At 49.2% G+C, this 13,576-nt stretch overlaps 1 protein-coding gene across 1 annotated transcript; it reads left to right on the forward strand.

Annotated features, from left to right (window-relative positions):
• The first annotated feature begins 201 nt into the window (after window positions 1-201).
• Window positions 202-13,073, forward strand: PSMD3 (proteasome 26S subunit, non-ATPase 3). The gene is made up of 12 exons (XM_019550327.1): window positions 202-424; window positions 1,067-1,257; window positions 1,668-1,805; window positions 2,356-2,492; window positions 2,677-2,867; window positions 4,927-5,030; window positions 5,267-5,381; window positions 5,774-5,893; window positions 6,155-6,258; window positions 6,816-6,971; window positions 12,066-12,116; window positions 12,475-13,073. The coding sequence occupies exons 1-12, from the start codon at window positions 244-246 to the stop codon at window positions 12,550-12,552; spliced, it is 1,566 nt and encodes a 521-aa protein (XP_019405872.1). The 5' UTR covers window positions 202-243; the 3' UTR covers window positions 12,553-13,073.
• The last annotated feature ends 503 nt before the right edge of the window (window positions 13,074-13,576 follow it).

A 13,576-nucleotide genomic window follows, 5' to 3' on the forward strand; every position in this document is an offset into this window, starting at 1 on the left:
CGCGTGCCGAAGCAGAGGCGGGGGCAGAGTTGCAGGTCGAGCTCAGCTATCCCCTCCCGCCACTGGGGGCGGTGCCGTGCGGACCGCTCGGAGCTCCACTCTCCAGCCTGGCGGCCGCCCCCAACTCGAAAATCAACTGACCGCGCCTGCGCCCGTCCCAACGGCCCCCGCGGCGCACGGGGCCACCTCCTCCCGCGATTGTTGCACTGTCACGGCCCCGGCGCGGCCCCGGCAGCCGCGGCCATGAAGCAGGAGGGCGCGTCTCGCCGCCGCGCCGGCGCCGACAAGGCCAAGCCGCCTCCCGAGGAGCCGCCGCCGCCACCGCCGCCTCCGGACGTGGAGATGCAGGAGGAGGCGGCCGAAGCGGTGGCGGGCGGCGGCGAGAAGCAGCCGCAGCGGGAGCTCGACGCCGTCACGCTGGAGGGTGAGGGGCGAGGGAGGGTTTCGCGCATGCGCGGGGGGGCCCCCGAGGACCCCCCCCCTCTTCCTTCAGGGGTTGGGGGGGAGCTGGGGGGGGTCTGTTTCTAGTGAAAGTTGTGGCACGTGGCAGGGGGGGGAGAGAGCTGACAGCAGAGCCGCAGATCAGGGCCAGGAGCAGAAAGCACAGCAGCAGGAAGGGCCAAACAGCAAGTTGGATAGGGAAAATAGGGCCTCAGAGTGGGCAGGGAGTAGAGCGAAAGCCAGGGTAGGCAGCCTCACCACAGATGGGGCGGGGAGCAGAAAGCAGAGCCACAGCTGGGGCAGGAAGCAGAAAGCGGAGCCACAGGCCGGGCGAGAGGCAGTGACAGCTGGGGCAGAGCCCCAGGTAGGACTGAACACAGGGGAGGAAGCAGATAGTAGAGCAGCAGGATGGGCAAGGCTAGGAGCTGGGAGTGGCATTTGGGAAGACTGGAATTTAGCTTGTGGCACGCCTGCCAAAAATGGGCACACCTATCTGTGTCCAGGATGAGGAGCAGGTGCATCACCAGTTTGATTCCCTGGGATTGCTGTGCCCCTCAGAGGGCCACCTTTGAGAGAGAGCCTGCCTGAGTCTGACACCTGCCTGGTTTTCCCTGGGCTGTTGCAGATATCAAAGAGCACGTGAAACAGCTTGAGAAGGCTGTATCTGGAAAGGAGCCTCGCTACGTTCTCCGTGCCCTGCGGGCCCTGCCCTCCACCTCCCGCCGACTCAACTCCAACGTGCTCCACAAAGCCATTAATGGCTTCTTCACCTCCAACAGCACTATACGGGACTTCCTGCTGGCCTTCCTGGAGGAGGTTAGTTGGAGAAGGGCATGGTAAAGGAGACTGCGGAAGATGCTGATGGGGAGGGAAAGGTCAGGGAGCCCAGGGGCTTGAGTTTATTCAAATATGCAACTGGTTTGTTCAGGAGCATATGGGAGGGGGTGTAAGTCCAGTTCCAGTGGAAGCTGCATTTGTATATCAAAATCTCACATGGGCACCTGTGCTGGCATTGCCACCAGGCCTATGGAAAACCATTTGGACTTTTTGGAAACCAGCTAGACTTTTTCCCCCAGCGGTGATTGAGCTGAGGCACACGGGAAAGGATGGAAAGGTTTCTAGGGCATCAGTGGTGGATATGGTATATCTACGTTGAAGTTCCTGTGTGAATAAATGAAGTGCTGCATGGCTGTGCATCCACCGTGTTTTGCTCTCTCTCCCTGCAGCCTATGGACACAGAAGCAGAGTTGCAGTTCCGTCCCCGGACGGGAAAGGCAGCATCAGCCCCTCTCCTGCCAGAAGTGGAGACCTATCTCCAGCTGCTCTTGGTCATCTACCTGATGAACAGTAAACGATACCCAGAGGTAAAGCCCCGGGCCTGTTCTGCACGCTGCATCAGCCAGTGCACACTGCATCTTTCCCAGTACTGAAACCTACACAATGACATTTTTGGAGCCAATGTGGCTGTAGGGTCAGACAGAAACAGATTGGTGAGCCTGGGCACTGTCCATCACCTTTAAGGCTGCTCGTGAGCTCTACCAAAACTATTAAAGCTGGCCTTGAAACATATATATTGATGGTAGTAGAACATCAGAACTGAGCAGCCTTGTGCTGTATCCCATAAGGAGAATAAGTCGAAGGCGGAGGAATTGCCGCTAGCTCCATTTAGTCACCCCGTGTTTTATTGCTGTTCCAGGATGGCTTTCCTGTGATTAATTTAGCTGCATCTCAAAAGGATCTGGTGGGAGGCACCCTTGGAAGCTTTGGTACGTTCCAAAAGTGTCCCTCTGGGTTTTAGGTTAGCGGGAGTCCCTATAGCCAATATGGTTCTGACAGATTCCTCTCTTAGGTCCCCTTATGAGCTGTCTCCCTGAGCACTCTCACTTACGCTGATCTCTCTCCTTCTCTTCCCAGGCCCAGAAAGTGTCTGACGACCTGATGCAGAAGATCAGCTCCCAGAACCGCCGTGCTCTTGATCTGGTGGTGGCCAAGTGTTACTACTACCACTCCCGTATCTACGAGTTCCTGAATAAACTCGATGTGGTCAGGAGGTACGGCTTGCTGCTGTCATGTCTGGGGGGGGTTTGGTAACGGTCTTGTGTATCACATTCTCCTTGAGTCGTCTTTTGCTGAAATGAAAGAGGTGTTTTGCATGTGAAGCCATTATAGCCTTGACTGGAACTCTTGCAGCACTCTTACTCCTTCTGACACTTTTTTCCCCACCCTGTCTTGAAGTTTTCTGCATGCCCGACTGAGGACAGCGACCCTCCGCCATGATGCTGATGGCCAAGCTACCCTCCTGAACCTGCTGCTGAGAAACTACCTTCACTATAACCTCTATGACCAGGCAGAGAAGCTTGTCTCCAAATCTGTGTTTCCTGAGCAGGCCAATAACAATGAGTGGGCCCGGTACCTCTACTACACAGGTAAGACGGCAGGCATTTGCACGCTACTTCAAGCAGTAGCAGCTTGAGCTAGCAATCAGCAGGGATCCTGGTTGTCTCTGTTTAAAAACTGCAAATTCTTGGATTTAAAAACACACAAAGAAAAAGAAAAACACATACATTCTCTGATTTAAAAACCCCCAAATCAGTGTTTTTCCGTGTTTTCTTGATATAAAGCAATTTGGAAACCTACCAGTGTCTCAATCACTATACTGAAATAAATTCTAAATACCTATGAATTTTGGCATTTGATTTCGGGTTTTTTGTCATAGAAAATCAGAGCTCCCCCTTCGCTCACCAGGACGTGGATCTAACTGTGCCTGTCCCTCTCCACTGCTTTGTGGTGTTGAGCTGCCCTGACATGCGGTGCCCTTCACTCCCCATGCACAGCCCACTGGGCCCAGCCAGAGGAGGCCCCCAGCTGCTAGGGCTATTGGACCTGGGACCCGGATCCATAGCCCCCTGCCTCACCCAACAGTGCCTGATCCTGGGCTGCCGCCCAAAAGAGGAGGCACCAGCTGCTCCAGAGCAGAGCCTGGCTTCCCCTCACCCACTGGTGGCACAATCAAAGCAGAGCCCACGGGGAAGGGGTGCAGCAGTGTGGGCTCCCCACTGCTGCATGCAGTCCCAGGGAGGGGTATAGGGGGCATGTGCCCCCCAGATTTGTGCACAGGGTGTTGCAGGTACAGGCTGCCTGCTGCAAGCTCAGGCTCTCTATCCTGCTGTCCTCCCCCTGAAGCCTCCACGGTCCAGCAGGCGAGACCCTGTGCAGCAGGTTAGAGTGCGGCCAGGTGCTGCATGAGCCCTGCGGTGCCACGGCAAAGTGCCCTCCATGCCACAATCCCTGCTGCTGGCAGGCATGCAGGGGATGCCTTGACATGGTAGTGCGGGGATTGTGGCAGCAGCCCTGAGCTTCCCCACCCCACTCTGCCCTGCGGGCTTTAGAGGCTCTGAGGGGAGGGCAGCAAGATGGGGAGCTCCAAGCCTGCAGCCCACACCTGCTCCATGGACAAATCTGGAGGGCACATGCCCTTCCCTGCACCCCCTGGGAGTGCACACAGCAGCAAGGAGCCAGCTTCCACGCCCCTCGGATGAGCCACTTGCGGCTGTCCCGCTCCCCACCTGGGCCCTGCAGCTGCACATTCTGGCCCTGGGCTTCAAGCCCCGCTCACTACCCAAGCTGGACAGCACAGCAGCCCTAGCCCCAGCCCTATTCAACTCCCTGCCTCACTATGGGATCCTCAGTTTCCCTGACCCCTTCCCACTCTGCCAGACTTACCTGGGGGAGCTGTTCTCCAGGTTGCCTGGTGGCCATGTGTATGTTCAGATGCATGTGGCCCCCCCCGCCTGATCACCCTCCTTCCGCTCCCTGCAGCCCCTTGCAGGCTGGAACTCTGCCAGCCTGCAAGAGGAAACTCACTGTTTCTCGCAGTTTTCTCCTTTAAAGGAGAAAATCCAAGCTTTTATCCTTTAAAATGCAAAAATCCATCTTTTTTCTGTGGTGAACAGAAAACCCAGATCCCTGACGATCTGTGAAGGATATCCTCAGGGCAACTACTGAATAGTAGAAGTGGAAGGGATCTTGGGAGATCATCAAGTCCAGCCCCTTGCTCAAGGCAAAATTGTTGCTGGCTAAAACATCCCAGCCAAGTGTCTGTTTTATTTGCTAGTTACTTACAACCTGTCAGTTATAGGTTGCCAGTGCAAAAATCCATGGCATGCCAAAAAGTGAAAGTGGCAAGGCAAGTAAAACATGGAACCCTGATGCCACTGAGCTAATTAGATAGTTTTTCATATTACCTTCAATTAACAAACTCCATTCTAAAATTAAATTAGGTTACAACAGAACTTCCACACCAAAGCACTATGGGAATGGGGGATTGTGCCACAAAAAGTGTCCAGCTTGCTGCAAAGTATAAGCCTTGGTAGTGCTATGTGGGGTCCATGTTCCAGGGCTTGGTTTAGGATGAATTGATTAACTCAACTCCTGCTCTTCAAAACCATTTCCATACCTTACTGAGTTCTTTTCCTTTCCTTCCAGGTCGCATCAAAGCCATTCAGCTGGAGTATTCAGAAGCACGGAGAACCATGACAAACGCCCTGCGGAAGGCACCACAGCACACAGCTGTTGGCTTCAAACAGACAGTGAGTGGGTGCCTAATCATTGTGGGTGCTATAGGTGGGTTTGAGGCAAAGTATTGGACTGCTCCACATTGTATGCTACATAAGCAGAACTTGGGTAGGATCTGGGTGTCTCAGCAGCTTGCTGGCTTCATCGCTTTTCCTGTTGTAATGGGGAATTTGCTTCCTTAGGAGATTTCAGTCCATAGCCTAGTTTTCTGTGGGATTCATGGTCTTTTGTGCGCATCTTTCTTCTGAAGGTCCACAAGCTGCTTATCGTGGTGGAATTACTGCTAGGGGAGATTCCAGATAGACTTCAGTTTAGACAGCCTTCCCTGAAGAGGTCACTCATGCCCTATTTCCTTCTGACACAGGGTAAGGATATGTGGATGTAATGCCTTGTCTGGTCTCCAGGCCTTTGTGTTGGTCTCCAGAGACCACCCCAATGGTATTTATCAGAATCATGTTCTGTTCTCTTTTGGATTTTAACATGTTTGATTAACAAATGCCACTATCTTCTGTTTTATGCCTACCATTAATGGATCTAATGTCAAATGCCAAAATTCCATTCATGGTAACTTTTAAACATTGTTCCTTACTGTTGTGAAGGAGTTTGAATGCTCATTGCATGGTACTGCTGGGTTTCTCTCCAGTTCTCAACAAGAAGATCACAGGCCATGGAGTCATAACTCCTGGCTTGTATTGCTGCTGTTTGTGACTTCAACAGATGTTTTCTCTGCTCAGTGGTCTTGTGCATGTTCCCACAGCTGTTAGGACAGGAAACCTGGCCAAGTTCAACCAGGTCCTGGATCAGTTTGCAGACAAGTTCCAGGCAGATGGGACCTACACCCTGATCATCCGGCTGAGGCACAATGTGATTAAGACGGGTAAGAGGCCATTATTGTCAGTTCCCTGGGGCTCTTGGCATTCCATCTTGTCTCTCACTGCACCTGTCCTGGCTGTCACTTGCATCTCAGTAGACTTTGTTTAAGTAGCAGTAGGCAAGCTAAAGAGGTAGCTTGCCTACTGCTCCAGTGGGAGTCAGGGTGCCTTTGAGCGTTCTTATGCTCAGAAGTTCTTTTCCAAGGGTAGGGAGCCTGTCCCACTGAGGACTGCTCCAGCTTTTGTTCTTTCTCTCTCTCATCCAGGTGTTCGTATGATCAGTTTATCCTATTCTCGCATCTCCTTGGCTGACATAGCTCAGAAGCTGCAGCTGGACAGCCCAGAGGATGCAGAGTTCATTGTTGCCAAGGTGGGTCATTGGATTGAAGCCCAAGAAAATCTATCCTCTTCCCCTTCTGCTTATGAGACAAGGACACCAGAGCTAACTATCCAGTTCTTAGCAGAATGAACTGGCATCTTTTCAGCTATACTAAGCCAATCTCTGCTTCAGCCTCTTGCTCTTGGAGTTTGGGCTGTTTGCTGCCATCCCAGCCCCTGTAGCCTTTACACCAGGATGTTTTGACACTGAAAGTATTATCAATGTCTTCATGCTCTATCTGTGTTATCCCTGAGCAGTCACTAGCAAGGGATATTGCCTTGAGAATAAACTGATGTCTCTCACCATAAGTGGTAAAGAAATAACAAGACTTGGGCAACCAGATCCACTGCCATATGGCAGCTAGTAAAAGTTCAGAATGCCTGGTCCCATCCAGAGCTGACTTCTACAAGATCTCTCCTTCCCTCCAGACTCTGTACTTTACTGCTAGCATTATAGGCTCCTAGGTATTGGGCAATTATCTCCTGCATGGAGCTGCAGGCCCACTTTTGCAGTCAAACTGCTGTGATCATACTCCCTCTTGGTTCTAGGCCATCCGGGATGGTGTGATCGAAGCCAGCATTAACCATGAAAAGGGCTACGTCCAGTCCAAAGAGATGATTGACATCTACTCTACCCGGGAGCCCCAGCTAGCTTTCCATCAGAGGATTTCCTTCTGCCTCGACATCCACAATATGTCCGTCAAGGTAAGTGACATGGGCACTGTTCATCGTGTCACTTGTGGTGAGTCTCAGCTAGCAGTCCTGAGACTGGATGTTTCTGTGGGACTAGAAAATTCTTCCTGATATCCAACCTGAACTTCCTTTGCTGTGATTTAAGACCACTACTTCTTGTCCTGTTCCTTTTGTGCACAAAATTAGTCCATCCCCATCCTCTCTCACCACCCTTTGGATATCTGAAGACTGTTATCAGTCCCACTCAGTTTTCTTGTCTCCAGGCTAAATAATTGAAGATCTTCAAACTTTTCCTTGTAAGTCATGTATCTTAGACTGCTAAGAATTCCCCCCATTCTCCTTTTCCAGTTTGTCTGCATGTTTCTTGAGGCCCGGTGTCCAAACAGGACACTACTGCAGGCGAGGCCTCACCAGTACTAGACTGAAGAATCATTTCCTGTGACTTGCATTTGGCATTCCTGTTAATACAGCCCCCCCACCCCAACAATAGCCTGTAGTTGAGTCCTTTTCAGCTTTCAGTACACCATAATCCTCAGGGTCCTTTTCAGCAATGTTGTACCTTTATCCAGGCATTCCCTAATTTGTATTTGTGCATTTGCTTGTTCTGTTCTATGTGCAGGATTTTGCACTTGTCCTTACTAAATTCTGTCCAATTAATTCTAAACCATTCTCTAATTTACCAATGTCATTTTAAATCCCAGTCCTTTCCTCAAATGTACTTGTTAACTTGGTGTCTTCCACAAATTTAGTGTACACCTGTTTCCATTTTCTGAAGCAGTAATGAAGACATTAAATAGTAAAGAATCCAGGACAGACACTTTGGGAACTACTTGACATCTCCTCCCATTTAGATGCTAAGCCATTGATGACTGCTCTTTGAGCACAGTGATTCTAACTGTTATGTATTCACCTTACTGTATTTTCATGTAGACCAGTGGTTCTTAACCTTTTTAGACTTGAGGCTGCCTCCATAACGTTTGTGAATTGAGCAACACCCCATTTCAGTAACTATTTATTTATTAACGGTGCATGCTTCCAGGCAGAATGGGTGGGGGAAACTGCTAGGCAGGGACTGAACCTGAATCTCCGCTTATCTGCTTATCTCCTCACACCCTGTCGCACCCTTTAAATGATCTTGCAGCACTCTTGGGTGCCCTGGACCCCTGGTTGTACTAATGAAAATGTTTTGAGGTACTGTAAAAGCCTTGCTAATAATCAAGGTACATCACATTGCTTCCCCCACCCTCCCTCCCGTCTACAGAGCCTGTTACCTTGTCATAGAAGGAAAACAGATTGGTCAAGAAAGATTTGCTATTGATGAATAAATGTTGACCGATCTTGTCCACCTCGTTCTCTTCTACATGCTTAGAAATAGACTTTCTGGGCATTGAAGTTAGACTGACTTATCTAATTCTGTAGATCCTCCTTATTTCCTTTTTTTAAAGACAGATGCCATATTTACCCTTTTCTAATCATCTGGAACCTTGCCTGACTTCCATGGATCCTCAAAGATAACAGACAATGGCTGTGCAGTTACCTCAGCCAAGTCCTTGAGTACTCTTGGATGAATCTCATCTAGCTTATCTAAGTGATCTCTAACTTCCTTCCCTATGCTAAGTTGGTTATCTCTTTCTTTATCCTTGTTGCTGACTGGACTCATCTGTTTTGTGAAGCCTGAAGTGGGAGGGGAAGGGGAGTAATTAAATACTTCTGGCATCTCCACATTCTCTGTTCTTAGCTGCTTCACTCCATTCAGTGAGAGGTCCATATTTTCCTTAGTCTTCCTTTTTACTTCTAACATACATGTAGAATGCTTTTCTGGTGCCTTGATATCTCTTACCAATAGTATTTCAGTTTGTGCCTTGGCAGTCTTTATCTTGTGTTATGTTCATCCCTGACAATATTCTAATCATGTCAACTTTCCCCTTAAGTCTGCTTTCCCAATTAGAATGTAATGTTTTGTCAGTAGGAGAACTTCCAGTGCTTCCCACTTATTCTTTATGCTTCATTCATTAATACATAAACATCTTGGATGATGAATTGGTTGCCTTGCTAATTCTCTTGTTAAGGTTCCTTTCCATGTTGCTACCTCTTCTCTGGCTTTTATCTACGTTACTTGTCTCTCTCTACTTGCATGTGGACTTTTTGCTTCCATCCCTTTTTGAACTTAGTTTTAGAAATCTTCTCACTAGGTTAGTGAGCCTGTATACAAAGGTATTCTTTCCTCCCCACCTCACTTCTTGGAACACTTTCCCATAGTCAAAGAAGCCAAAGCCTTGCAGTGTGATGAACTAATTGGTGCCATAAAATCGTAGACAGTTAAGGTTGGAAGGGACCTCAAGAAGTCATCTAGTCCAACCTCCTACTCAAACCATCATCCCCAATTAGATCATTCCAGCCAGAGCTTTGTCAAGCCAGGCCTTAAAGAGGCTGTGGAATCTGCATCCTTAGGAGGTTAAGTAACTTTTTCCAGTGCTTCACTACTCTCCTAGTAAGAGTTTTTCCTAATATCCAACCTAAACCTCCCTTGCTGCAACTTGAGACCATTGCACCTTGTTTTGTCATCTGCCACCACTGAGAACAGTCTAACTCCATCCATTTTGAAGTACCTGAAGGGTGGATCCACGGCTGCTATCAGATCCCCCCTCAGTTGTCTTTTCATCAAATGAAATAAACCGAGTTTCTTCAGCCTCTCCTCAAGTCATGTGCCCCAGCCCCTGAACCATTTTCATTGCTCTCTGCTGGACTCTGTCCAACTTGTCCATATCCTTTCTATAGTGAGGGGCCCAAAACTGGACACAGTACTCCAGATGTGGCCTCACCAGTGCAGAATAGACTTCTGTCAGTCTGCTGGCAACTCATCTGCTAATGCAGCCCAGTATACTGTTAGCCTTGTTGGCAACAGCAGCACACTGCTTACTCATATTCAGCTTATTGTCCACTGTAGCCCTCAGGTCCTTTTCTGCAGAGCTGCTGCTTAGTCAGTTGGTCCCAAGCCTGTGCTGGTGCATGGGATTATTCTGTCATCAGTGCAGGACTTTGCACTTGTCCTTGTTGAACCTCATGAGATTTCTTTTGGCCCAGTCTTCCAGTTTGTCTAGATCACTCTGTATCCTAGCTCTAACCCTCCAATGTATCTACTACACCCCTCAGTTTGGTGTAATCTGCAGATTTGCTGAGGGTGTAATCCATCTCATCTTCCAGATCATTAATTAAGATACTGAGCAAAACTGGCCCCAGGACCAGCCCCTAGGGCACTCCACTTAATGTCCAGCTGGCAGTCAGCATCAAGTCATTGATCACTACCTGTTGAGCCCAATCCAACTGCTTTTCTATGCACTTTACAGTTCATTTAGTCAATCCATACTTCCTCAGCTTGCTTGCAAGAAAGCTGTGGGAGACTGGTATCAAAAACCTTGCTAAAGTCAAGGTATATTATGTCCACTGCTTTCCCTGCATCCATGGTACAGGTACTAGGACCTCCTCATCTAGAATGCTGTATATGTCTCTGGTCACTGAGGTTTGAGAGAAACCAATTGCAAGTGGAGCAGGAGCAAAGAAGGAAGGGAGAACCTATCATAAGAAGAGACCAGAAGAATTTAGCTTGTTCCTGTGGCAAAATACAGGCAGGGCAAGATGTGATTTTTCTTCCCTTCCTCCTCCCTGGTGTTTATTCCGCTGGTGTATTTATATGCATACAGTAAAGAATAACACTGTCATGAGAACAAGTGGGGTGAACTGACTGTGAATGAACTAAGTCTGGGACTTAAATCATCAGAGAAGAATGGACCGAAACAGCCTCCTAGTGGGAATAGTAAAGTAAAGGTGTTCTGTTTATAGGCCATTGAGGTCCATTGGGGCAGTGGAGGCAGGGCTTCACTGCTTGCTTTTTTTTTTTTTTTTTCTTCAGCACAAGCAGGAGGTGATGTGATCCATTCCAGCCACCTTTATGCCTAGGTAGCTCCTGTTACCCATTGGATAGGGGGCCGGATGGGTCTTAGCTGCACTAGAAATGGAAACAATGGCTCACTGCCGTCACTTGAGATCGAAGTTGGGTCTTTTTAATTCATAGCCAACTGCCCTACTGACTGAGCTATGCAGCTCTCTCCACAGTGGGATTAGAGGGGGGTAAAAAAAAGCACCTGGTGTTAAAGTGTAGGTTGACCTATTTAAGAAGGGGATCCTATGATGTTGCTGTCTGAGCACAGGAGATTGGGCTCTAAGGCCTGGGAGGCCCTTTCTAATTCTGCAGCAGTGAATCAGCCTTGATTGTTGAGAAGCACCTACTGTTAGGTGCTCAGCCCCTCTGGGAGAATGCGATGGGTTCTCTCGTGTTCCCCCACTTCTCTGGTGCCACCTTCCTCCCTAACCAGTGGCCTGCAGAGATATCAATCCAAAGGGCTTTATCTGCCCCTCAGGATCTTCCTGAGGTTGTCCTGTTTAAATATACCCCTTCATTACTCAGCCTACTACTGTACTGCACTTGGATTGTTAGGACAAGGGTTGAGGACCCAAGACACCTTGGTTCCATTCCCAACACTGGGCAAAGAGTGGATGAGAGTAGAAGGTAGGGGTTAGATTTGGAGAGCAAGGATTGTGTCCACAATGCTTCTGAAGTGCTGTGAAGGCCTCACCTGAAATTTCCTGAGATCAGCAAATCTTGCAGCCCTCGAATTCCAGATGCTGTGAGCATTTGGATCACTCTGGATACTGTGCTAAGAACTGCCCAGCGAAGTGCCCAGCTACAAAAATGTTCCCTTTTTTTTTTTTTTACTATGTCCAAAGCTTCACTGGCCTGAGAGAGAGCCTGGAAGCAGCTCTCCAGCTGGCGTGTTAATGGGTTATATGGCTACCCACAACCTACGTGCCTGGGTTACAACCTTCCCTATTGGTCTGCAGCTGAAGGAGCATGGGTCATGCCCCCTGGCTGCTGTACCTGCTTGGAAACATCTGCTGCCTTTTCTAGTCAAAGCCCACAAAAGCCTCTGGCCCGAACGGAAGAAGCTGCAGGCTTTGTGCATCTGTCCTGTGTCCCTTGCCTAGCTGAAGCAGATCTGGTTCAGTAACCTTGTCCTGTTCACTGACCCATCTCCTTTGTGTTTCCAGGCCATGAGGTTCCCACCTAAATCATACAACAAGGACTTGGAGTCTGCAGAGGTGAGAGCTCATTGCGTTTCTTGGCTTCTGGCTCTGAGCGGTGCTGGTCCCACTAGTTTATGGATGCTTAAAGCTCCTCTTTTAGCCACTCTTCCTGGAAGTGCCACTTGACTGCAAACCAGAGCCATGCCTCCCTAGGGCTAGGTCAGCAGAGCAAAGCCTCCAACCTTGCCTGTGTGCACCCTGGGTATGGCCCATTTGGCCTTCCATTCCCTGTGGGGGGTGGGAGAGGGAGGGCTTATTCCAAACCCATTCATGGGTGGTCCACCAGTCACCTTTGGGCACTGATATGTGAGCATTTGACAGTCTCTCTCTGAGCCCCTGATTGCAGCCAACGAGTCCTGCTTCTGTTTTCTAGGAGCGCCGGGAGCGCGAGCAGCAGGATCTAGAATTTGCAAAGGAAATGGCAGAGGATGATGACGATGGTTTCCCATGATGCTCTGAGTGGCAGTGCTTTTTTTTATTTGTCCATAGGGAACGTCCTGTCTGATAGAAACCATCCTAGGGTGGCTCCAATCCAGAATCTGCCTTTCTTTTATAAATACCTGCATGTATGTATTGGGGGGTGGGAGGGGACATGCCCAGGTTCTGCAGCACCCTCTGGCTACTGCAGAGGGAACTGCTCCCTTACCACCATCACCCACGAGATTCGCAATGAAGGGGGTCCCTCCTTATTCCCAGTAAAAACAAACTTATTTTAAGGTTGCTTGTGGTTGGTGTCATTACTGCAGTTGCTGCAGAAGGCACACGAGGGGTTAATGAATTCCATGTAGCAAACTTGGTCACCAAACCTCTTGGCTGCCTCTGGATGTGTGTCCATGGGACCTGCCACCAGGTGGGTGGTGGTTCTAACAGCACAGGGCCCATGGCAGCGCCACAGCTCGGAATAACAATGGGATAAGACTTTGTTAAGCTTCAATTATGACTTTTAAAATAAAAGTTGGAAAAAAGAAATTCCTAGCAGCCTATGTGCATTTTGTGTCTCGTGGAATGGTAGGGACTATTATCATTTCACAGCGTGGGACTGAGGTGTAGTTCTAGGGCACTGGCATCCTAGGGCAGGATCAGTATGATTTTAGGCAAAGACAAACCTTCCTGAGAGCTGTTCTTGTGGTCCTTGCTCTCCTTTGTCATTGCTGTAATGGCTGAGGCAGCCCCATGCAGGGCCTCACGGGTAGGATTAGAGGAACCTTTTTTTCCTGCAGGCAAAAGAATATTCCATTCAAATCAACACCTTTGTCTGTTTCTTAAATACACTGGGTTAGACCAACGTATCCTTGTCTTTATTCACAAATTTGAAGGCTAGAGAGGCCACCAATCCTCTACCCTGACCTACATAACACAGGCCAGGGAACCATGCCTGGAGTCTTGTGTCAGAGGATAGTGAAGGACCCTGATCCTTCTGCAGGCTTTCTTCATAGTTTCTTGGGTCGGAAGAGACCTGAGCAGATCATCTAGTC

The sequence above is a fragment of the Crocodylus porosus genome, unplaced genomic scaffold (genome assembly GCF_001723895.1).
Source record: "Crocodylus porosus isolate Cpor-Errol unplaced genomic scaffold, CroPor_comp1, whole genome shotgun sequence".
In the NCBI taxonomy this organism is placed as follows: Eukaryota; Metazoa; Chordata; order Crocodylia; family Crocodylidae; genus Crocodylus; species Crocodylus porosus.